The sequence below is a fragment of the Haliotis rufescens genome, unplaced genomic scaffold, assembly GCF_023055435.1.
Source record: "Haliotis rufescens isolate VD_foot unplaced genomic scaffold, xgHalRufe1.0.p SCAF_3, whole genome shotgun sequence".
In the NCBI taxonomy this organism is placed as follows: domain Eukaryota; kingdom Metazoa; phylum Mollusca; class Gastropoda; order Lepetellida; family Haliotidae; genus Haliotis; species Haliotis rufescens.
The window spans coordinates 54845784-54871944 of record NW_025964001.1 but is presented as its reverse complement, the minus strand read 5'-3'; the positions used below and the strand labels follow the sequence as shown (position 1 = coordinate 54871944).

At 44.2% G+C, this 26161-nt stretch overlaps 1 protein-coding gene across 2 annotated transcripts in view; it reads left to right on the top strand.

Annotated features, from left to right (window-relative positions):
* Positions 1–26161, top strand: part of LOC124148756 (rab3 GTPase-activating protein non-catalytic subunit-like) — a 46552-nt gene that overhangs the window by 8958 nt on the left and 11433 nt on the right. Inside the window, exons 13-30 of one of the 2 annotated variants that reach the window (XM_046520044.2) lie at positions 22–149; positions 821–1020; positions 2253–2335; positions 2800–2864; positions 4121–4211; positions 4550–4695; positions 5667–5910; positions 6635–6732; positions 7308–7404; positions 8613–8773; positions 9388–9625; positions 10779–10952; positions 11089–11195; positions 12599–12665; positions 13090–13160; positions 14866–14901; positions 15736–15810; positions 23351–26157. In XM_046520044.2, the coding sequence (XP_046376000.2) occupies positions 22–149; positions 821–1020; positions 2253–2335; positions 2800–2864; positions 4121–4211; positions 4550–4695; positions 5667–5910; positions 6635–6732; positions 7308–7404; positions 8613–8773; positions 9388–9625; positions 10779–10952; positions 11089–11195; positions 12599–12665; positions 13090–13160; positions 14866–14901; positions 15736–15810; positions 23351–23569 (2300 nt within the window). In that variant the 3' untranslated portion in view covers positions 23570–26157. Of the gene's footprint in view, positions 1–21; positions 150–820; positions 1021–2252; positions 2336–2799; positions 2865–4120; positions 4212–4549; positions 4696–5666; positions 5911–6634; positions 6733–7307; positions 7405–8612; positions 8774–9387; positions 9626–10778; positions 10953–11088; positions 11196–12598; positions 12666–13089; positions 13161–14865; positions 14902–15735; positions 15811–23350; positions 26158–26161 lie in introns of those variants that run through there. The other variant, XM_046520043.2, reaches the window with a different exon arrangement.

Below are 26161 nucleotides of genomic sequence, written 5' to 3'. Positions count from 1 at the left end.
TGCCAAATTGTGTGTTGCTAGGTTACCGTGATGCTCAGGTAGGCTGGATCCAGGTTCGAGAGGACGACGGGTCAGGCAGCAGGAACCGCGACCACTCCCGTGTTGCTCAGTTCCTGGTTATCTACGCTCCCAGGAGAGGAATTCTTGAGGTACAATCTCATCCGTGTCCTCATAACTCTTTGTTATAATCCCCTGGGTTGGAATATGTCCCCATCAACCTCATTGATGCATGTCATCGTATCCCAATTGCCTAGATTGATACTCATGATGTCAATCACTGGATTGTCTGGTCCAGAGACTTGATATAGCTGGAATATTGCTGAGTGCGGCTTTAAACAATAGACAACCACAATGGATCAAGTGGTCAGGCTTGGTTACTTTATTGATAGCGTGTCATTGTACCCCGATGGTGTGGATTGTTGCTGACAATATCGATCACTGGATTTTCTGTTCCAGACTTGATTATGTACAGGCCACCATCATATATCTGGAAGAGTGCTGAGTGCAGCATTAACCACCGAACAAACTTTGTTATTGTGCAATAATGGCTCACTTGTATATATTTCTGTTAATGGAATTGACCATCCAAGCCACGTTCAGAAATAAAAGTAATCATTTGAATGAAGATACAGTTACAGACATCATGCTCATGATATCAGTCACTGGATTGTCTGGTCCAGACTTGATTATTTATAGACCGCTGTCATAAAGCTGGAATATTGCTCAGTGCGGCAAAACAACAAACAAACAAACAAAACAAAGATCGTACTAAACTAAAGTACTCTCACCTTTCAATTAACAAGTGACTGTTATGCTGTAGGTATGGACGGCAGCCAATGGACCGCGAGTCGCGGCCTTCAATGTCAGCAAGTGGTGTCAGCTGGTGTGTCCCAGCTCGGGCATGATGGGATTGAACAACGTCACAAGTCGTGGAGTGAAGTCGCGGGCCTTCCAGTGTGCACTTGTTGACCCTGAAGGCTTTGTGAAGACTCTTGAAGTCCCCTTCCATTTGGCTCTCAGGTAGGCTGCAGTCTTGTTGTCAAGTCTCTTTCAAATCAGATCTTTTACTTCCATACAACACCCCTTTGTGTGAAGAGAAACTGTGTCAGGTGGTTGTTGATGTATGTGTGGGTTCTTGAGCCAGTCAGACATCAGGTTGCTAAAGTGATTCAGTTTCATAACTTGAACATTTCGAACACAAATATTCCCTTGATAGAACCCACTGTTGGGTGCAGATGCCATGGGGTTCAGAAATGTCAGGAATGTTTCTATACCTGCTCAGAGGCCCCAACAGTGTTTCAACTGGCTTTTGAAACTGGCAGTCCTGTCATCTCCAAAGTAACAAGATCTACATGTCATTCACACAAAGTTCAATTTTTTCTATTTCTTTTTTGAATATTTCAATTTGGTTCAAGACTAAGTCGCAACAAATATATATATTATATTTCGCTTGTCATGCTGAGGACCAGGTTCGATTCCCCACATGGGTACAACGTGTGAAGCCCATTTCTGGTGTCCCCCTACATGATATTGCTGGAATATTGCTAAGAGCGGTAACTCACTCACTCACTATCCAATTTGAGCATGATAACAATTTTCTCCAAAAATGTCTGCAAGGGCATTTAGTTTCGAATGCTGGATAAATCCATATTTGCTGTTCTGAATGTTCGTCCACCCGTACAGAGAATTCAGAAGCCTCATCAGCTGATTGCCTCAGACATTGTCATCTGAAGCATTTGTTAGATGGGGCGGTCGGGTAGCCTAGTGGTTAAAGCGTTTGCTCGTCACGCCGAAGACCCGGGTACAATGTGTGAAGCTCATTTCTGGTGTTATTGCTGGAATATTGCTAAAAGCGGCGTAAAACCATACTCACTCACTCACATTTGTTAGATCTTCACGCTGTTAATATCCCCAAGCTTGACTCTAGCATGTTCTAACAGTTTCTCATGAGCACTGGCCGCAACACTGTAAACTATTGAACTAACTTGCAGAATGTTCTGCTATCTTCCTATGAACTGGTGATACAAATGGTCATGTGATATTTGACTTACAACTAATTATGCTTTCAAGAGACCTTCTGTTGAAATTATCAAAATAGAGACACTGCAGGTGAACATTTAAGGCTGCCCCGTAACATAATTTATAGATCCAACAGGACTAACAAGCTACACTGTATATTCAGTAAAATAACCATATGACTGAGTCAATTATATCTACAATAACAATTTCCGTCCTGCTACATGATGTTACAGCGACAAGAGCAGCAAGAGAGCCCGAGACCTTCATCTGCTGAAGAAACTCAAGGCTATTCTGAAGGAAAATGCTGAGTCAACAGGTTAGTGTTAAGCCACAGGTGTTCTTGTAATTGTCTCCATGTTCATGTTCTTACTAAATGATCTGGGGCATTGGGGTAGCCCAGGAGTTAAGCATTCGCTCGTCATGCCGAGGCCCAGGTTTCGATACCCCACAATGTGTGAAGCACATGATATTGCATGAACATTGCTAAAAACGGTGTACAACCATACTAACTCACCAACTGATCTCTAATTTCATAAAAAAAACTGTTTTTCAGGTGGAATTTGTACACAGTAACCTATGCTTGTCATGAAGGCAGTTGGGTCGTTGGACTCTTGGTCATCATGTCATGATATGATTTTTGTTGGATCTTTTTATTATTCTAATCCATCAATGATAAACTACCATTCGTTATGTTCTCAGAACAAAATCCAAAAAATATGAAAAGAAAAAAAATATTGCCTGACCTATAATGTAACCATGGTAATGTTTCGCTTGTTCCAGACTCCCTGGAGTCGACCATCAAGGATCTGATCCTGGACATGCGAATATCCAACATCACCAAACAGGTGATGCTCTGTCACTATGGTGACATCAGACTAAATACTTGCACCTGTAGTGACTAGCGTAATAGAAACAATAGTTTACCTTTGTAAAGGAATTGGTAGTGAATATCATCAAGATTAAAGAAAGTGTGTCGGCTGGGAGCAAGAGGATGATGGTGATGTATTCGATCTGTTGTTTTTTTTGTCAGTCGACCGCCTCCGTGGTCTAGTGGTAGAGCGTCTGCCCGGAGAGTGGAAGGTCCGGGGTTTGATCCCTGGACGCGTCATACCAAAAAGATGGTACTTGTTGTTACCCTGTCTGGCGCTCGGCATTAAGTGGCTAAAACAAGGACTGGTCAGCTTGGAGTCAGTATACTGTGTCTGAGTGGGGTATTCATGTTAAACTGCGGCATGGTATCTCAGTGAGCTAGCACTATAAATCGGCATCAGTCCGGACTAGTACAAGAAGCCACACAAACACACACACGTACATGCACATTGCTATATAAGTGCAATAATCTTGGACGCGACGTTAAACCCCATTTCACCACCTCTTTTTGTCAGTCAGGAATTTGAGATGCTGCATTTTGCAGTTCACAGTTGCTCCCCTTAGCTTCCAGGGACGTTGATACAAATCCCAGATTTCTCCTGATTATGTGTCTCCTTGCACTGAGATACATATTGTATCACTAGACATTTATCCTGATACATAATTTATCGGGTATCTAGTGGTCACTGTCAGTATCTTTTGGTAGTGCCTGCAACCCTGTGTGGATTTCAGGTCACAATGATTGGTTGGTTGGTTGATTTGTTGTTTAACGCCACACTCAGCAATTTTCCAGCTATATGACGGCAGTCGGTAAATAATCGAGTCTGGACCAGACAATCCAGTGATTGATATCATGAGCATCGATCCACGCAATTGGGATCGATGACATGCATCAACCAAGTCGGCCAGCCTGACCACCCGATCCCGTTAGTCACCTCTTACAACAAGCATAGTCGCCTTTTACGGGAGGCATGGGTGGCTGAAGACCTATTCTACCCCAGATCTTCACAGGTCCAGGTCACAATGAGAATCAGGTGGTCCCTCTTTGAGTTGACTGATTATGTGTCATTGACCCTGACGTGTGGGACATTGCTCCCACATATGACCAGTGGTGATGAAGTGGAATATTATTGAGCTTGGCATAAAACAACATTCATTCACCACCTTCCTTTGAGATTATCTGTAAGTTTCCAGCTCGAGATTTAATAGTTTGTGATGAAATAACTTTCAGGCTGTCGAGAGAGTTCTCAGCACGAAGTACTTGTCATCGACACTGATGAAGAACGTCCTAAAAGTCTGCATACAGAAGATCAGTGGGAAAGGTAATAGTAACCATGGTAACAGATGTTATGTTTTATCAAAGAATAATCCTTTTGTAATAGGGGTGGTCGGGTAGCCTAGTGGTTAAAGTGTTCGCTCGTCACGCCAAAGACCCAGGTTCGATTCCCAACATGGGTACAATGTGTGAAGCCCAATACCGGTGTCACCCGCCATGATATTGCTGGAATATTTATAAAAACGGGGTAAAACTCACTCACTCACTCACTCACTCACTCACTCACTCGTAAAGTAATGGTGATAAAGGATACTGACTTGTAGATGCTGCTGATTATCACCCACCCACCCCATTATGTAATGACCAACTGTGTTCCTTCCTCAGCTGATGCCACTCTGGACATCGACAGCAAGTTGTTCCTACGGTTCTGCCAGGCCCAGGACAACCTGCTACACACCTACAAGATGGTGGAGAAGTTCACCTCCCGTGGTGACGTCGCCTCTGGGAGTGCAGAGGAGTCTAACACTGAGGTATGTTCAAGTAACGATTGTCAAAATAGGATCCCTTCGACAAAGTGATCTTGGCTCTTTGTGAGTCATTAGTCAGTGTTAGAGTGTAGAATTTATGATTGTCAAAATAGGACCCATTCCACAAAGTGATCTTAGGGCTACGCGAGTCATTAGTCATTATTAGAGTATTGAAGTTAGAATTGTCAAAATAGGACCCCTTCCACAAAGTGATCTCGGCGCTTTGTGAGTCATTAGTCAGTATTAGAGTGTAGAATTTATGATTGTCAAAATAGGACCCATTCCACAAAGCTACTCGAGTCATTAGTCATTAAAGTGGTAAATGTCTGAAACCTGCATCACTTTGGCTTTCTAGCTAACAAACTAAAGTCAAGTCCTGTTAATCTGACATTGTTGGTTGCATATGATTATGTCGGATTAACGAGTATGTCGGATAAACGAACTTAGGTAGTATCAATGTTCGTGATTTCATTGGTCGGTCGAAGTTAGCTAAAGGTCGTTCTGACGTGACCTGTAATGGGGTGTCCTCAGCTGTAGCGAGAACGTGTATCTGATTTTATGAGATTGAGGTAATCTAGGCATGTGATTAATCCTGTTTTGTTTATCTAAAGCAGTAATTGTATATTGTTAAGCAAGTTTATCTCTGGGGCTACTCGACGACTCATCTCGCATCAAAACACGGGGCTGTGTACTCACGGGCAGATGACCACGGGGTCGCTGATCACTGTGTTGGATTAACAAGTCTGATTAATGAGTGATTTCGGTAATTTGTTGCAAATTAGGTGTGTCGGAGTGAGAGTGCGAGACTGTCGGTTAACAGGTCTAAATAGCACTGATTTAATCGGTTCCCCTCATTACTGTCGGATAAAGCCGATTGTCGGATTAACGAGTGTCGGGTTAACGAGACTTGACTGTATCATATAACTGAAATACTGTTCAAGGAAGCGTTAACCAACCTCACTCACTTCCTTCAGATGGTGGCCAGGTCGCTGGGACTGACGTGGTCGGAGGCACAAGGGGTGGTAGCTCAGCTGGACAAGTTCAGCTCATCAGCCGACACAGCAGAGCCGCGTGTCAAGTTCAAGGAGCAGGCGATGGCTGTCAGCACCTTCCTGCATTGTTTTACATGTCACCTCCACTGCAGTGACCACGATTCTAGTCGGCCAGTCACCGTATCTGTGCATAAAGGCTTGTCCGAAGACAGGAGACTGGCATTAGGTACGTCAGTGACTGAACATATTTTGTTCGGTGAATAGTTTCATGACTGTTGTAAAGCAATAATCTCTCTCTCCATTAATTTGGACCAAAATGATGTGTAGCAGTGTCGCCAGATGAAGCAGATAGATTGTTATCTACGTTGCCCAGCTACAACTATTGGGAACAACTCACTAGACACTTTCACCTAAAAAATAATGTCTTTCTATTTACAACGCCATCAAGTTGCGAGGGTATGTTCGAATCTCCAGAAATGACTCACTCATGATAGAACAATGTTTTATTGTGAAATAAACCACCCTTCATTCTTATTTTTATTCCAATGTATCACGTAGCTATCTTATATATAGTAATCAGTGTCATTAAGTGTAAGCTACAGCTTCAGTGGCAGAGAGATGTGATGTCATTTGATTGTTATGTCATGGTATCTGATGATGTCACAAATGTCTCCAAAGCATTGTTGTTGCAGTTATATCTCTTAAGAAATATCGCTTGATCTCACCCAAGCGATATCTCCTGTAGAAGCCAGTTTTAGTTGATAACCAATGAATCATGACTGTTCATTATATGATCCATAAGCAATAATATATGAATGAAATCTAGCCTTTATAGAGGTTTTGTAAATGGTCCAAATGAAAAATGTTTTGAAAAGTTAACATTATTGCATGTTTGTGAACCAGTAGGATATGACATGCTATGTACCTGTCCTGACTGTTCAATGTTCCAGCCCATCTGTTCTTCCACTCATGTTGCTGTGGGGAGGCGGCATCAGGAGACGTGAGCATCGTGTTGCAGGATGCCAACCTCCCAGCGGATCAGATCATAGTGAGTTGTCAGTGCTCATAGTCATCATGGACTTCCTGTGGAAGCTTTTTAGCCATGGTTACGACCGCCTCCTTGGTCTAGAGGTAGAGTGTCCACCCGGAGAGCGGAAGGTCCGGGGTTCGATCCCCGGCCGCGTCATACCAAAAGATGTTAAAAGATGGTACTTGTTGCTACCCTGGCTGGCCCTTGGCATTAAGGGGCTAAAACAAGGACTGGTCGGCTCGGAGTCAGTATACTGTCTGAGTGGGGTATTCATGTTAAACTGCGGTATGGTATCTCAGTGGGCTAGCACTATAAATCGGTATCAGTCCGAACTAGTACAAGCAGCCACACACACACACACATGCATGCACGTTGCAATAATCTTGGACGTGACGTAAATCCTAATTTCCCATGGTTACAATAAATTGATTAGTGTGATCCAATTTTTTTATAAATGTAAGGTGTGACGCAGTCTATTTTTTTATATTCTATTTCTATGTATAAAACACTGTTCAAGGGCTTTGTGTGTAAGTGTTGCCATATGCTGTGTGTACAAGTGATGCCATGTGTAGTCCCTCCATGTTGTGTTGCAGGATCTGCTGCTAGTCTACTGGATGTCCTCAGACGAGAGAAGCGTAACGTCCTTACCTAATCTGATGCACCTTATAAAAACTGTCACAGCCATGACAGGTGAGTGGACACAGCAATCACTGTAACACATTTAAACTTCCTATTGAATGAATATCCGGGGTAGAATAGGTCTTCAGCAACCCATGCTTCCCGTAAAAGGCGACTATGCTTGTCGTAAGAGGTGACTAACGGGTGGTCAGGCTCACTGACTTGGTTGATGCATGTCATCGTATCCCAATTGCGTGGATCGATGCTCATGACGTCAATCACTGGATTGTCTGGTCCAGACTCGATTATTTACCGACTGCCGTCATATAGCCGGAATATTGCTGTGTGCAATCCTATTGAATGTGTCCTTGTTTGAAATAATGGGGTATGATACAGGTTTTTCTGAGTTTGATGGAATATTATCATAATTATGTCAGTCACAATGTCCTTCCTTACAACAATGGCGCATGGTCGCCATGTAAAAAATAATCTGAGATACTTTTTGTAATTTTTAAAGTGCGAAAAACTTGATTTTTGGCTCAGTTAGATTTTACCAAGTCTTTTTGGCCAAAAATATTTCATTTTGCTGGGGAAAAAAATCACTTTCAGTAAAGACAGTGAATTGTTAGTCTATAACAGTGCTTGCATCATGTTATTTGCATCTTCTGTAATGAAGACACTGCACTCAAAATTAAGGTTGGTTGGTTGGTTGGTTATTTTACGCCGCACTCAGCAATATTCCAGCTATATGATGGCGGTCTCTAAATAATCGAGTCTGGACCAGACAATCCAGTGATAGATATCATGAGCATCGATCCATGCATTTGGGATTGATGACATGCTTCAACCAAGTCAGCGAGCCTGACCACCCGATCCCGTTAGTCACCTCTTACGACAAGCATAGTCGCCTTTTACGGGAAGCATTGGTTGCTTAAGACCTATTCTACCCCAGATCTTCATGGGTCTCCAAGTTAAGGTTTCCCTTTGGTTTGCCCTATATTATTTGAAACTGGCGACTCCCTAAACTGTAACCTGTAACACCAAAGTTATAACGTGACTTTCATTCTTAATATCAAACTCTTGAGATTGCAATTTGGCTGAATGTGACGTTAAATTTTAACTCACTCACTCATTTCAGTCCCTGAGATTTTTCTGATATCATAATTTTGTCATGTATAACATAACATGTCCCATATTGCCTTCACTTATGTGGGATGGTGCAGGTGTACTGTGTGAAGCTAATGTGGTGAGGTATCATTGCTGCTTATTTTCCTTTACAGACAAGAGTGAGGTTCTAGTCGATCATAACATTGCGTCCCCCTGGTGGCAGAAAATACGAGATGTGTGCTGCCACTCACAAAACATACGTGCAGTCTACATCCTGGCACTTGCAGCTCGAGCTGTTGCCATGGATATATTTGGCAGTCAAACAAAAGCCAAGGTAAATATTGAACATTGTCGTTACTTAATAATCGATGCTTATGATTCTTTAAGTCAGTTTCTAAAAAAATGTTTCACAAGGCTGGTCAGATGGATTACCACCAAGGCCCTGTTAGAACAGTATGGGGGTTACAACAGACCTATGGCTGTTAGCAGTGGTGAATTCGCACAAACAGACACAGACACAGACAGACAGACAGACAGACACTCACTCACTCACTGACAGTAACTCACTCACTCACTCACTCACTGACACTCACTCACTCACTCACTCACTCACTCACTCACTCACAGACAGACAGACAGACAGTCACTCACTCACTCACAGACAGTCACTCTCTCACTCACTCACTCACTCACTCACTCACTCACTCACAGACACCCAACCACCCACCCACTCACTCACACTCACTCACACTTTCAAAATATGATAGGAACCCCAATGTCCCTCAAAACAAAAACACAATCATGTATTTTTGATAATCATGAACATCCTTCTCTGACTGTGCACTTTTGAGAAACTCCCTTACTCTCCACCACTCCCTCCCTATGATTGAGTGAGATCTTACCATGTGAAGTTAGGCTCCCCCCTCACCTCACCTGTGCCTGTTGCAGGACCCGGATGCGGACACAGCCAGCTTGAGTTCCGACAAGACGGACATGTCCGAGTGGGAGTCGCTAGCAGTGGACATGGAACACTGGAACCTGCTTATCAAGCAGCTGGAGGATGTCCTGGCTCTCAGCTTCCTCATCCACCTCCGACTTCCAGCCAATGAAAGGTCTCCTTATGGCCCTAAGCCAACTTTAGACCCAATCAGATTGTCTGTCTTGAAACTGTTGGAAGGTGGCAGAGGTTAGTATTCAGGTAGAATTCTGTGGCTTTTAACACAACATTACTTACATTGTCAGTTGTTGCATAGATAAACAAGGTGATAGGCATTGTCCCTGGCAAGAAGCCTATAGCAGCTGCTAGAAGGTTGCCCTTGACCTAAAGCTCCTTAGCTCCTGAGATGACATGTAAACCAAGTAACTAAAATACAACCTGCATTATGTCTGGTAGAAGAACACTGCCATATTACTTTGCATAAACTAATAGAGCATGAAGCCGAGCACCATCTCAATACTGTTACTTCTTAGTCCAGTAGAACACTGTCATGTGTCCTCTATCTGGCGGAGGGGGAAGGGGAATGAGGGAGGGACAGCAATTCACTATGCTGAGTTCCATCTCATGGGCATGTCAGAAAACTATGATAGTGGGTTCGATTCCCTGTTAGCCCAAATTATGTTTCTAGGTCAGCACAATACTTGTTCTAGTGGGTTTCACCCAAGTGGTAAACGTCTGAGACCTGCATCATTGCGGGCTTTCCTTCCACATTATGTTGACACACCATGATATAACTTGAATACTGCTCAAAGTGGCATTAAACCCAAGTCACCCCCGCACTCTTTTCACTTTTCACTCTCCACTCAAGGCCCACAAAACGATGGCCTCGACATCGGTGTAAATCTCAAGGTACTTACAGCTGAAGTGTGTATTTGTAGAAGTACATTGTCGGGACATAGTTACACAATACCTGATCCGAAGGACAGCATATATGGGAATCATTAAGACGTTGATCTTTGTTTGTCTGTGTACTCCTCAGGGAGCTGAAAATGGCATTTGAAGGTACACGTAGCCTCTCAACAGGGTAATGATGTCATGCCCCCATGACCATATTATTGTTTTGTTGTAATGTTGTAATGTTGTACAAATCCTGACTTTCATTGAGACAACCTTAAACTTGTAATTTTGTTGGTTGAGAATGGTACGTCAAGGTAATAAAGAGATTGTTCTCCGGTGTGGTTGGGTATCCTAGTCAGTAAGAGTGCGCTCGTCATTCTCAAGATGTGGGTTTGTTTCTCACATGGGTACAATATGTGAATCCCATTCTGGTGTCCCCAGCAGTGACATGGCTGGAATATTGCTAAAAGTGGCATAAATGTTCTGTCTCCCTCCATGTTGCCAGGCTCGATATCGGAGGTCGTGGCCCAGTACATCATCCGCCTCCAGCTGCAGCCTCAGTCTCTGTACAAACACCTGCTCAGCACCAGCACCGACAGCGACGACGCAGCGATGGACATCGAGCCTGCCGCTGAAGCCACAGAGGCTCACGAACAGTCCTGTCTGGAGAAAATACAAGGTCAGTCATTTAATCAATGTTCGTGACCATCAAATGGAATCCTGTGTATTTGACTTGACATATCAATATACTCCTTGAAGAGGAATTTCAGTTTGAATGGCAAGTAGTAAAGCTACAAATTGTCTGTGTTTCCCAGACCACCTGGCAGAGCTGCGGGTGAGGTTCCCACACAGTCTGGAGAATGACATCCTGCTGTCCAACTGCTGCTGGGAGTACGCTGTTCAGTGGAACAAGGACCCGGAGGTACACACAAGGGTTGGGTTGGGGGGATGTGGGGGTTGGGTTGTGTATGGGGGTGGGAGTGTATGTAAGGGCCGTCCTGCTGTCCAATTGCTGCTGGGAGTATGCTGTTCAGTGCAACAAGGACCCGGAGGTACACACGAGGGTGGGGTTGAAGGGATGTGGGGGTTGGGTTGTGTATGGGGGTGGGAGTGTATGTAAGGGCCGTCCTGCTGTCCAACTGCTGCTGGGAGTACGCTGTTCAGTGGAACAAGGACCCGGAGGTACACACAAGGGTGGAGTTGGGGGGATGTGGGGGTTGGGTTGTGTATGGGGGTGGGTTGTGTATGGGGGTGGGTTGTGTATGGGGGTGGGTTGTGTATTGGGGTGGGAGTGTATGTAAGGGCCGTCCTGCTGTCCAATTGCTGCTGGGAGTATGCTGTTCAGTGCAACAAGGACCCGGAGGTACACACGAGGGTGGGGTTGAAGGGATGTGGGGGTTGGGTTGTGTATGGGGGTGGGAGTGTATGTAAGGGCCGTCCTGCTGTCCAACTGCTGCTGGGAGTACGCTGTTCAGTGGAACAAGGACCCGGAGGTACACACAAGGGTGGAGTTGGGGGGATGTGGGGGTTGGGTTGTGTATGGGGGTGGGTTGTGTATGGGGGTGGGTTGTGTATGGGGGTGGGTTGTGTATGGGGGTGGGTTGTGTATGGGGGTGGGTTGTGTATGGGGGTGGGTTGTGTATGGGGGTGGGAGTGTATGGGGGTGGGTTGTGTATGGGGGTGGGAGTGTATGGGTGTGTGTTGTGTATGGGGGTGGGAGTGTATGGGGGTGGGTTGTGTATGGGGGTGGGTTGTGTATGGGGGTGGGAGTGTATGGGGGTGGGTTGTGTATGGGGGTGGGTTGTGTATTGGGGTGGGAGTGTATGTAAGGGCCGTCCTACTGTCCAATTGCTGCTGGGAGTACGCTGTTCAGTGGAACAAGGACCCGGAGGTAACACACAAGGGTGGGGGTTGGGTTGTGTATGGGGTTGGGTTGTGTATGGGGGTGGGAGTGTATGTAAGGGCCATCCTGCTGTCCAACTGCTGCTGGGAATACGCTGTTCAAAGGAAATTTGGTTCCTGCTCATAATATCAGTCACTTGTTTGTCTAGTTAAGATAATTATTATAAGCTGCTGCCTGTGGTGTTAAACAACAAAATAACATCATTAACTTTCAAAATTAATTTTGAGTAATATTTTTGGAAAATTGGAAATTGTAAGTGTTTTGAATATTTTGTTCAATGAATCACTTTCAGCACTGGGTGATTGGTTCCAGTGCACAACCATGGAGTTTAGAAACAATGATCTTTCTTTTCCTTGATCTATTTTGAGATCTTCACCAATTCCCAACACTCGTTCTGATGCAGGTCAATTATTATGTTTCAGCTGATTAGTTATCTCCAGTTGTCCCTGGAATATCTGAAGCTGGTCCAGAATGCTGTTCTCAGACAAGGTTTGTAAGATTGTCGCTAGTCTTCATACTCTATGTAGGTATCCTGATGTAACATATTAACCAAGACAGCTGCTGCCAGATATAGTGAGCAGTGTCTGCTAACAGCGGGAGATATTTCCTGACACTACTTGGCCCAGTTGTCGAAAGTGCCACGACACACAGTGCAGAGTTGTGTCCCTTAGACATGCTTGAAACATATGATCATGTGTTTGAATCCCAGGTTTCACTTGATTATGTTTCTAGGTTTTTCAGTGCCAGCGCCGTGCTTGTTTGTGTCAGCAGAGTGGTGAATGTCTTAGACCTGCATCCTTCGGGACTTTCCTCCCTTATGAAACGGTCATGTCATGATATAGCTGAAATACTGTTCCAAGTGCGCTATCCACCCACTCGGTCCTAATTCCGTAACTGTGTGTTTATGTTGCAGGCCTGTGTAGCATGATGTGGCACATGTATGTGCTGAAGAGGGTGACGGCAGCGGCGACGCTCATGGAGAAGGTAAGATTTCGCTCTGGCTGACCGCCTCTGTGCATCTGCCCGGAGAGTGGAAGGTCGGTGGTTGCATCCCCTGGTCATGTCATACCAAAAGAACTTTGAAAGATTGTACTTGTTACTCTTCCTGGCCCTTGGATGAGACAAGGACTGGTTGGCTTGGAGTCAGTATACTGTGTCTGCATAATGGTGCTAGCACTATAAAACCGGCATTAGTCCAGACTAGTTCAAGCAGTAGCACACACAGGCTAAGTATCTTGAATGGGACAATAAACCCCATTTGACCTCACCTGACCTGTCTGGAAATAGTTTTACAATTACTGGCATATTGAAGAATACACTTGGCCAACCGGAATCTATGAGTTAAGAACCTGAATGCGATTCCTATGTACCACTATATTTTGGTAAATATTTCAATGAGATTGAAATTAACTGAGATTACATGAGCTGTTTTCTTAGCCTGGAGCCATATTGTTTGTTATAACATCAGGGATCTCAGGAATGATGTTAAACATCAATATTGAAACATCAGGGATCTCGGGAATAATGTTAAACATCAATATTGAAACATCAGGGATCTTGGGAATAATGTTGACATCAATATTGAAACATCAAGGATCTTGGGAATAATGTTGACATCAATATTGATGTTATAACTTCAGGGATCTTGGGAATAATGTTAAACATCAATATTGAAACATCAGGGATCTCAGGAATGATGTTAAACATCAATATTGAAACATCAGGGATCTTTGGAATAATGTTAAATATCAATATTGATGTTATAACTTCAGGGATCTTGGGAATAATGTTAAACATCAATATTGAAACATCAGGGATCTCGGGAATAATGTTAAACATCAATATTGAAACATCAGGGATCTCAGGAATGATGTTAAACATCAATATTGAAACATCAGGGATCTCGGGAATAATGTTAAACATCAATATTGAAACATCAGGGATCTCGGGAATAATGTTAAACATCAATATTGAAACATCAGGGATCTCAGGAATGATGTTAAACATCAATATTGAAACATCAGGGATCTCGGGAATAATGTTAAACATCAATATTGAAACATCAGGGATCTCGGGAATAATGTTAAACATCAATATTGAAACATCAGGGATCTTGGGAATAATGTTAAACATCAATATTGAAACATCAAGGATCTTGGGAATAATGTTAACATCAATATTGAAACATCAGGGATCTCGGGAATAATGTTAAACATCAATATTGAAACATCAGGGATCTCGGGAATGATGTTTAACATCAATATTGAAACATCAGGGATCTCAGGAATAATGTTAAACATCAATATTGAAACATCAGGGATCTTTGGAATAATGTTGACATCAATATTGATGTTATAACTTCAGGGATCTTGGGAATAATGTTAAACATCAATATTGAAACATCAGGGATCTCGGGAATAATGTTAAACATCAATATTGAAACATCAGGGATCTCGGGAATAATGTTAAACATCAATATTGAAACATCAGGGATCTTTGGAATAATGTTGACATCAATATTGAAACATCAGGGATCTTGGGAATAATGTTGACATCAATATTGATGTTATAACTTCAGGGATCTTGGGAATAATGTTAAACATCAATATTGATGTTATAACATCAAGGATGATGAAGATGTAAACTGATAATATCTGAAGTTGTATTATTTTTCCTATGTACTTCACAGGTGGGAAAGGCACCGAAAGAAAGACTTTGTAGGAAGGTAAGGATGGCCCTGTGTCGGAACAGATCTAATGTTGAACTTGTTATTGTCCATGACATTGGTCATACAGTCAGATTCTGGTGGTACCATATCTATAATTGAGAAACCATGGAAACCAAACTGTACAACTATCAAAGATAAATTAAAACGAAGATGAAGAAAAAATACTTTAAAGCTTAAAGTCTTAATGAAAGAAAATTTAGTTTCATGTAATTATTTTTAACATTGGAACATTTTATGGTTAATAGTCATAAGTATGAAAGAAAGTCTTACCAGATGTCATTAGTATGAGGGGGGACAGAGTTGGTCAAATTAAACAAATAGTTTGGTAAGGTCCTTTTATTTAGTACTCAGGAATGATATTCAAATTGACAAACAAAGAAAGTAATTTAGTGGGGGTAAGTGTATTCAGCGTCATGACAGTCGTCACTTGTTTGTAAACATAACAGTCGTTCAGGTTGCAAGTTCCAACTCCAAGCATAGCTGTGATCATTTATCACTGTGGGGAGTTTTGACTGGTGGCAGCGATAGTATAGAGAGCTCCGCGAACAGGGTATCTCTGTGAGGAAGTTGAGACAGAGAGTGATGCCAAGAAACGGTCCAGTGCCTGGCCACAGTTTGTCTGTGTGGTATTTTATTGCAGAAATCTGCCACTCAAGTCAGGGTTAGGTTTTGAGATATGGGTACTTGAGTCTATTGTTTTCTACCCTCTAAGAACCCTAGTATGGGAGTATGAGTGCTTTGTGGGGTGAGGCCTAGTCGCTAAAGCCATCAGATGCAAAAATTATATGAGCAAGTGATTTTTATCTAAGACATTTTTCATATATCCATCAGGATGTTGGTATGAGTGACGCAACTATGATCAGCTTCATGGAGAATTTAGCCGACTTGCTGCAGGTCGCAATGGATGTGAGTATATGTCTTCTTACCATCGTCGTGTTTCGGTCGCACTGGTGTAAACATCCTGTTCTTTCATGTATATTTCTGTCTATATCATGTATATTGACTAGGGGTGTCACGGTACACTTACCTCACATTTTGATACTACATATCATGACACCCATAATGGGATAATGATTCTCTTTCTGATTAAATCCTCCTTGGGGCACTTATTGCATTTTCCTTGCTCAAGAAAATCTACATGACATAGTTGTAACCATTTTCCTTAATAAAAAATGTTACCACACAAAAAACTTCGTTTTTGTATGATATACGACCATCCTTACGGGGCCTCACCCCCAACGGCGCCTCACGCCAGGGGGAGCAACTCTCACCCAAATCACTTTCCTTATGTCATCTGTAAGAGACAGACGTGTTGATTTTTCACACAAGACAAAAATAAGAGAAATCTATCGTTCGACAATAACCATGGCTGACCAAACTGTATGTATGGTACATTTCTTTCATTGCAAAGGCGTAATACCTCGCATTGTGAAGTTATAGAGTTGTAATAATACGCCATGTGCACGGTACCTTTGAATTCAATGGCCGTAATGGCGTCCATATTGTAGTTCCACGGGCTGATACATGTAACACCAAGGCCATTAAGAAACGGCTTTGGGTTTTGTTATATCATACAGCATTGGTCTACAATTTTTTCCTTTACAAAACCCAAGGTGGTGTGTTAACTCATAAACTACACTTACCTTTTTTACGGGTTTTACACCCTAGCGCGTAACACGCCCCTTTGGTGTTATAATTATACTACGACATTGGCTATTAGTATCGCGTTACAAATCGTATTGTACATTACGCCTTTGCTTCTAGTTTCACAATTTATGCACGTATCTTCCCGATCTTTATATCACACTGATACACGTTGACACCCTTCCCGCCCACCTCAGAAATTACGGTCTTGTTAGAGTACAAGACCTTCAAACTGTGTACGGGTTGTTCTAAGACAGGCACAACGCTGCCTAATATGTCTGGCGGAGGACATTGCCTTTACCCCCCGGGGCCCCCAAAAAGAGACAAGTTGACTTGTTCCACTTTAAAGAGGTCTATTAAAGGCGGGGGTAGATATCAGATCTACTAAGACATCCCCCCCCCCTCCCCATCTAAAAAGGGTAAAAAAGCTGCCGAGATTGTCTCCCCCGCTCCCTCTCCGGGGGCCGGGGGAGAAGGCTCGAGGGTCCCCGTAGTAAGCACTGCACCCTCTCCTGCACTGTCTTTGGCAGACTTTTCTGCGTTACTTAAGTCGCAGATGGCGTCGATGATGGAGGAGGTAAAGTCTCAGCTCCGAGAGGAGATGCGGACCGAGCCTTCCCCGTTGTCGGCGCCGGGTGCGGCTTCGAGACCTTGTGATATGCCCGGCGTCGGCCGAGGCAGGCCACTTGGTCTCGGGGACGATCTCAGACCGGGCTTCGGCGCCAGCTCGAGGTCGTTCCCCAGCGGAGGGGTGGCGGGCGCCGGCCCGTGCACTACCGACGCACAATTTTCCCTAGCGGAGCCAGACGCCTCTTCCGAGGCCGAGGCTTCCACTAGTGGATACCTAGCCCGGAGCCAGGTTGGTTCCCTTTGTCTCGGGGACGATCCGAGACCGAGCTTCGGCTCCGGCTCGAGGTCGCTCCCCAGCGTAGTGGTGGCGGGCACCGGCCCGTGCACTACCGACACACAATTTTCCCTAGCGGAGCCAGACGCCTCTTCCGAGGCCGAGGCTTCCACTAGTGGATACCTAGCCCGGCGCCAGGTTGGTTCCCTTTGTCTCGGGGACGATCCGAGACCGAGCTTCGGCTCCGGCTCGAGGTCGCTCCCCAGCGTAGTGGTGGCGGGCACCGGCCCGTGCACTACCGACGCACAATTTTCCCTAGCGGAGCCAGACGCCTCTTCCGAGGCCGAGGCTTCCACTAGTGGATACATAGCCCGGCGCCACGTGGGTTCACTTGAACCCCCGGCACCTCGGCACCGGGACTCAGCCTCGGGCCGGGTGCAGAGACACGTGCGGGACAGGATTGTCCAGGGGCCGGCGGTTGCCCCCCCCTTTCCCGTGTGCGGTGCGGAGTTGAAGGCTGCTTACATATGCTTCGAGGAGCAATATCATAATGCATGCCAACAGCTCCGTGTGTCCGTACACTCCGCGTATCTGTCGGCTGTACAGAGGGAGTTAGCGGGAGAGGGGCCGGCCGACTCTTCGGAGTTGGCCGCGCAACTAACGGAAGTTCAGTTATCTTGCGCGGGACGCTATTCGTAGCTGTGCCTCGCAGATGATGTGCGCTGTTATGGGCATGCGCAGGCGGTGGATGTCGGTATCTAAATACTCGACTTACACACGCCAAGACCTACTTGCTTTGCCGTATAAGAGGGTGCCACCCTCTTCCCTGGGGCTCAGCAGGTGGTCCGAGGGGCTGCTCAATTGTATACTTCCATCAAAGACTCATAAGGCCTTGTTGGAGGTACCAAGCGTTAAAACCGCGTAAGCGGGCCTCTCCCATTGTCCCCTCCTACGCTAACGCACGGGTCAGACGTCCACACCTGCTTGGAAGCCGCCGCTTCCTTCAGGTATAAGGGCGCCGGGAGGAGCAAGAAAGGCACGGGCCGGGGCAAGGCAGCTGGTCGAGGCCAACAGCTTTTTCGCGGGGCTGGGAACGATGGGTTCCCATTAGCGCCCGAAGAGCCCCGGGTGAACCCACAGTCGCAAGTTATCGAACTGCCGACACCCGGGGTCCACTGCCCCAAGCCGGATGTCCCCGCAGGCGGCCGACTGGCTCTATTCCTGAAGGAATGGGAGACAGTTACATCACAATCCCCGGACCCCGTCCATTTTAAGGGATGGCCATTTGCCTCGGTGGAAAACTCATCAGCTCCTCCACTTTTCCGGGATAAAGCACACTCCGGTGCCTGCTACCCGAGAGAAGGCGGAATTCCTCCGTGCCGAGGTTGACGCACTTCTTATGAAAGCTGCGATCGAACCGGGTCCCGAGGGACAGGAAAGCGAGGGCTTCTACTCGACTTGTTTCCTAGTCACCAAACAGTGATCTCAACTGTCGAGACAGGAGAATGGCTAACGTCAATAGACTTAAACTACGCCTATCTCCACATACCAATACACCCCGAGTTCAAGAAATACCTGAGGTTTTCTTTCGACGGGAGGTGTTATCAGTTCAGGGTTCTACCATTCGGGATCTCCACGGCCCCGAGGGTGTTCACCAAGCTGATGTTGATTCCCGCCCAAGTGGCCAGGTCAAAAGGTCGGTTCTGCCATCCGTACCTCGACGACTGGTTACTAAGAGCTCTATTGCAATCCCTGAGTCAGATAGCTACACAACAAGTGATAGATATTCTGATCACTCTAGGGTGTATGGTCAATCTCAAGAAGATCTGAGCCCCACTCAGAATGTAGTCTTCCTAGTGGCTAATTTCAACACGGTGAGAGGACGTGTATCTCTGTCACAAGATATCAAGTCCCTTAAGCGCAAGTCACACTGCTCGTACATGGCTCCAGTTACTGGACAACATGGCGGCGACAGTGGATTTGGTCTGGCGGGCGCGCTTGAGAATGAGTCCCATTCAACAAGCACTCCGTCGACTTTGGGCGAACTCGGAAGATCTCGAGACTGTGCTCGAGACTCCGTAGTGGCTCATTACACACCTCCAGTGGTGGACCGAGGTCGGGAATCACTCCCGTTCCGTCTCTCACAGTTCAAACAGACGCGTCACTCTCTGGCTGGGGAGGCGTTCTGAATGATCACACTGCCTCGGGACTATGGTCCCAGCAGGAGATCAAACTGCATATCAATGTGCTAGAACTGAGAGCGGTCAGGTTGGTGTTCCATCGCTTCCCGGATCTGCTTCGTGGCCAAGTGGTTCGTCTAGAGATGGACAACCAAACGGCGATGACTTACATCCGGAAGCAGGGGGGAACGGCGTCTCCGTCGCTTCGACGAAAGACGTGGCAGTTCCTACTATAGTGCGACTCTCACGATATCAGGGTGCTACCTGTTTATCTCCCGGGGGTGGACAACGTCCGTGCGGACGCTCTGTCTTGCCGGATCCTCGCTCCTCACGAGTGGAGGCTCGACCCGGGGATATTCGGGATTTTCTCCCTGTTATACAGGTCGTTACATGTGGATCTGTTTGCGTCTGGGTTAAATAACCAGACACCAACGTTCTGCTCCCGAGTCCACGACCCGTGGTCGGTGGCACCGGACGCCTTTCAGCTAGATTGGACGGACAGTTCTGTGGGCATTCTCCCCAGTACCTCTGATTTCCAAGGTCCTGTCTCAGCTAGGCACTCAGCCTGCGCGACTAATTGTGCTCCTGGCACCTCTTTAGTCGGCTCAGAGTGGGTTTCCAGTAATACTCAGGTTTCTGGCTCAGACTCCTGTTATATTACCTTTACGACCGAACCTCCTATCCCAGAATGGGGCCCTCCACCCGAATCTCAGGATTCAATCGGTGGCTTGGCCACTGTCAGGAATCGCCTCCAGAAGAGCGGTATTCCTGCACGAGTTGCAGACACAATACTGGCTTCGCGGAGGGATTCGACAAACGTTCAGTACGATAGATAGGCCTGCTATGCGCCCTGGTGTGTCGATAGAGGGATTGCAGATCTTTTTTTCTGCAGATCTCGTATCCGTGCTTGAGTTTCTCCAGTCGCGACTAGATGACGGCCTGGCCGCATCAACAGTCCGAGGGTACTCTACAGCTATCGCAGCTTTTCACGTCCCTGTCGACGGGGCACTTCTGGGTGCACACCCATTAGTGCAGCGCTTTTTAGCAGGTGTGGACAGGATCCGACCGCCAGTCCAGCCGATCAGTCCCCCTTGGGACTTGTCAATCATTCTCGATTGGCTGTCCGGTCCTTCCTTTCGGGATCTGTCGTCTCTCTCTCTTCAGCTGTTGAGCTGGGAGACGGCGTTCCTTGTGGTGGTAATGTCTGGCAGACGGGTAGGCGACATTCGTGTTATGTCAGCCGATCCCAAAATAACTGTCTTCCATGGGGTCGATAAATATCACCGGGACAGTCAGTTTTCGTCTACCGGACTATTACCGTCCTAGGGTCGCACACGATTCCACGTGAATTGAGCTACCTGCTCTTTCACAGCCTTCCTCGTCGGGGACCACTGCAAGACATGCTCATGTCTTGGATGTCCGCACGACTCTCAAGGCCTATATCAGCAGAAATATGGGTGTCCGTAAGGATAACCAACTATTTTGCTGTTACTGCGGTAGGAAGGTTTGCTCACCTGCGAGTAAACAATCTATCTCGAGGTGGATAGTTTCAACCATTTGTACAGCGTATACGCTTACAGGCAGGGACCCCCCTACCAGGTTGAAGGCTCATTAGGTTAGAGCAGTGGCTGCGTCAAAAGCGTACGCCGCGGCTCTGCCCATTGAGCAGATCTGCTCCGCGGCTATTTGGAGCCAGCCGAGCACGATTCATCAAACCTTACCAACTCGACAAACACTCAAGCGAGCGTACTCGGTTTGGTCAGTCAGTTCTCCGAACTGGGCAAAGTTCTAATCTCTAGCTGATTGAGCATTCGAGATTTTAGACAGTCTTCCGGTTATACTGCTCAGTAATGGTCCGGATTTTATCTTCTGCGGTCGATAAATATCAGTCCTTACTACTCGATAATACTCGTATTTTGCGCACGCACTCCTTCGATCCTCGGGGACCCTCTGGCCTAGCTCAGCGCTGGTTATGGTCTCTCGTGATCTACGCCCTTATATCACTTGTTCAAAAAAAAAAAAAAAAAAAAAAAAAGTGTAGGGGGGTGGGAGGTGTTTCGAGTTCTCAACTTATGACAAGCCGCAAAAACAGGCTTTATCATAATATATGGTCGACCACGCCCTGTCTCTAGCCCCCGCCTTTCGACGGTGGTGCCTCACGATAAGGTTGGTTCCATTTATTGAACTCAATATTTTATTCTGTTGAATAATCAAATACGATGTATTTATTTACGCCTGTTGCTGACGGATGCCACTTCCTAGATTATCTTTAGGAGTCTGTCTTGATGCAATAAGTGCCCCAAGGAGGATTTAATCAGAAAGAGAATTTTACAAACCTGTAGAGGTTATGAATTCTCTGATGAAATCCTCCTTGGGGCACGGCCACCCACCTCCCCACATTCCGTCAGCATTTGACATATGGAAAGTGATTTGGGTGAGAGTTGCTCCCCCTGGCGTGAGGCGCCGTTGGGGGTGAGGCCCCGTAAGGGTGGTCGTATATCATACAAAAACGAAGTTTTTTGTGTGGTAACATTTTTTATTAAGGAAAATGGTTACAACTATGTCATGTAGATTTTCTTGAGCAAGGAAAATGCAATAAGTGCCCCAAGGAGGATTTCATCAGAGAATTCATAACCTCTACAGGTTTGTAAAAATTTGTGCCGCTTTTGCATGAAACTTTCCATCTGGTTCGGGCAAATAGGAGGTTGTTATCAACCAGTGTTAACTCCCCTTGTTGGTTTTTTGACATTTGGTTTACCCGAGTTGGAATCGGACTCAATTATTGAAAACTTAGAAATTGCTGTTTTAAAAAAATTGATATTGAATCGATAATGGGTGTATTGTGTATCGTATTGTCAGGTGTAAATTTACAATGCTATGATGTTTTTTATGAATCGTGACATCCCTATCATTGTCTGTTCCTGTCTATATCATGTTAAATTGATGTATATTTTTGTTGATACCATGTATGTTCATCTTGGTTGTCACTTCTTGGTTTCTTACTTCTAAAGAGCGTCCATTAGCTTCAGCCTCTCAATCATGCTGTTGCATCATGCAATCTGTCGACAATGATTGTCATAAGTTTTAACGATAGCTAGTATAAAATTAGTTTCAACATTCTTACACAGCTAACTGTAGCTACATGTCACTTGCACTGGTATATCATTTCTCCTCCAATCCTATGAAAATCATATATTTAACTCTGATGTGATACCTCTCTAGGTGAAGATCTCACAAACTCTCCACAAGCTGCTACGTCTGGGAAACTTTCTAAACAGCCAATCATTATCAAGGCTATGAATTCTCAGTATGTGTGAATTACACATTCAGAACATATCTGATGTCTGTATATCGAAAACAAACTTAAATGTCCTGTCCTGAATGTATACTATTAAAGCCACGCAATGTTATATTGCGTATGTGATACACCCTTTCATTTCTGAGTGCCATGGCAACTACATCCAAAACGTTATCCAAGAGTATATTGGTGTTATCTTGTGTTTTGATGATTGAAACTTTCAAAATTGTGTTTAGTAAAGAAATGAAGCTGAATCCTTTTAAAAAGAAAGCTGACATCTGATTGGCTAAAAACCTGAGCTTCCTTCATTTTGATTGGGCAGTTACAGTTTGTGCTGGGCTCACTGATGCACCTTTCTATGAGGGTTGGCAAATCTTCACACAGAGGTTTCATGTCAGAGAAGATTTGATTTTAATGAGATTGTCTCCTACTCCAGTCAGAGGAAGATTTTTTTAATATCGAAAACTATTGTCTTTTAAGGACGGAGGAATATTCCGCTTTTTTCATGGGATGTTTATCAGAGATGCAGCATTAGTAAGATATAAATTGTGCATCTTGCTTTTAATATTGTTTATAACATTCATGTTTTTTCTGTGTGAGCTTCTCTCTCTCTTTCTTTTGCATTCATCTGTCAATATGAGTCATGTAATAGGCATTAATTTTTATTTTGTTAATCATGTTAGGGCACTCGTGACCTAGTTGTCTTAGCCGTTGCAATTCACTATGCAGAGCTGCTTCCCTTAGGCATACAAGCAATCTATTATTATCGATTTGAATCACCATTCACCCTGGTTATGCTAATACGGTTGTCAACATCATACACATTGATCTGGTCTTGTATAACTTATAAATGCCGAGACCTGCATCACTTTGAGTTTTCCTCATACACCAAGCTGACACGCTGTGATATAACTGAGATATTGTTCAAAGCGGCGTTAAACCCAACTCACTCACTCACTCACTATGCATCATTATTAGAATGACTCTGAGATGCTGTAATTGGTTGAATGTACATGTATGTATGGACTTCAATTTCAAGAGGCTCTGGTGATATGCAATGGGTCTCGATGTGAGAGATTGTTTTTTACGTCACAGCATGTCTGGTGCGATGTGAGCATGTCACCTGATTAGGAAATGCATTAACTGAATGATCTGAGAGACAGTTGATAGGCTATGGAATCATATTGATCAAATAATGGGTGCTGTTATAAATATAAATCAATACAGTAAACTGTCACAATCTGAGTAATATGGAACTGATATAACCTAGCAGAAACTACTTAAAATAAGCTTGAACGATCTCATGTATACTTCCTCAATGAACTATTACCAATAATTCCCCCAAAGTATACAGAGTTTCCCATTGTTTGGGTGTTTCCATAAACAAACACGTCTGCAAATCATTTGGCACTGTATACTCTGATAATGGGGAGGTTCATTATTGTGAGATGGGGAAAGAATGTGCCATTTACCATGTTTACTTTAGTAACCATGGTAACTCTAACTTTGTCTTTATACCTGGTTTTATAGCTTCTTTAGTGAGTGGAAACATTTCTTAAACTTCTATTTTAAAGAATGATATATTTGATAAAAATATTATGACACTTTTGTGTTTCTGGATGGAGAGTATCCTTAGAAATACAGCAGCTAATACTTAGTGTTAACTTGTACATGGATATTTGCAATGTGGAAGGGTAGGGAAGGAGGATTTGAATTTTTTCATTTTATATCTTTAGCAAATTATGATCTGTAAAACTATAATAGGTAAAATATACCAAATGGCTTGTTTTTGCGATGCCCTCTGCAACCTGAAGTACGAAGAGATATCTTGAGGTCATAGGGACCACGCCTAAATTACCCTGTGATATCTTGACACATTATAAATGGCAATGCTGCGTGTGCAGTCAGAATATGGTGCCATATTGAAACTTAAGTTCTAAATGACCATTAGTAGCAGTGCTTAAAGATCAAAATCAGGGACTAAATATTGGCAGTGATATCTTTTGGTTTGTTAATAAACATGATAAATTTCACAAATTAGTCATTAAAATACTTATGGGAACCCTGAGAATCTGGTGTCGTAATATCTCTAGTCTACCATATTTCCCCAAAACAGTAATTCACTTCCAAACAATCAAGTTTTATCAGGACTAGAACAGTTGTTTGTTTTGTTATCATGGTTATTGCCATTGGATTGTAGTTGGTATTAACTGTATGGAATGCTCTGTGCATGGTACATTAATCAGGCTAACATTAATAACGGTTGCTATGCAACAGTGAAATAATGTGTGTGTTGTAGAAATACAGATATGGCAGTGACATCTAATAGAATGGCGTGTTACCTTCTTTATGATAAAATGAATTTTTGGAACAGATTCACTTTGCAAACATGACACAAATTAGCAAATGTGTTCCAAATATGTTTTATGAATTTCTTATGTACAGATTAAAAAAAGAAGTTTTTTTGAGTATCAGATATTTCATTCTTACTGGAATACTTTCTCACAAAACATTTGTTTAGTTAGTCAGTAATCAGTTGCGTATCAATCATGTGAATGTATCAACTGAAATACCTTCATGATGGTATCTGAAATCAATGGCCATTATCGTGCAAGCATGTCGTCAACATTACCAGCTAGAGGGTAGTAAGCAGGAAAAACAGTACATCTGAAGGCCAGACCACTGTAATACTTGCAGATAGACGGAGAAAAGAATAAAAATAACAATCGATCTTTAAATTAAAAAAATGAATGTAATTTCAAATAAATTACTGCATTGTGCCTATTGACATATTTTCTTGTATAAAAGACACAACAACCTTTTGGGGTCTATTTCTGGGAGGGGTTGGAGAGGGAACGCTATTAATTCACTTCAGGTGAATCTTTGTTGGACAACGCAGATGAGAACAAACAGTTAAGATGCCAGTGTAAATTTAAATATGAGATTAGAGGGTGGGTGAGTATGGTTTTACGCTGCTTTTAGCAATATTCCAGCAATATCATGGCGGGGGACACCAGGAATGGGCTTCACACATTGTACCCATGTCGGGAATCGAACCCGGGTCTTCGGCGTGACGAGCGAACGCTTTAACCACTAGGCTCACCGACCGCCCCTTTAATATATGAGATTAGATGTTTTTAGACATGGTAATGCCATGGGAGTTGGGGATTTAATAAGAGGATAAATGAGACATGGGTCTGTAAACAAAATAAAACATTGGTCTGGTCTAATGATGAATCTCGATATTCCTGCACATATTTACCACAATGTCAGTAAATTGTCCCATGTTCC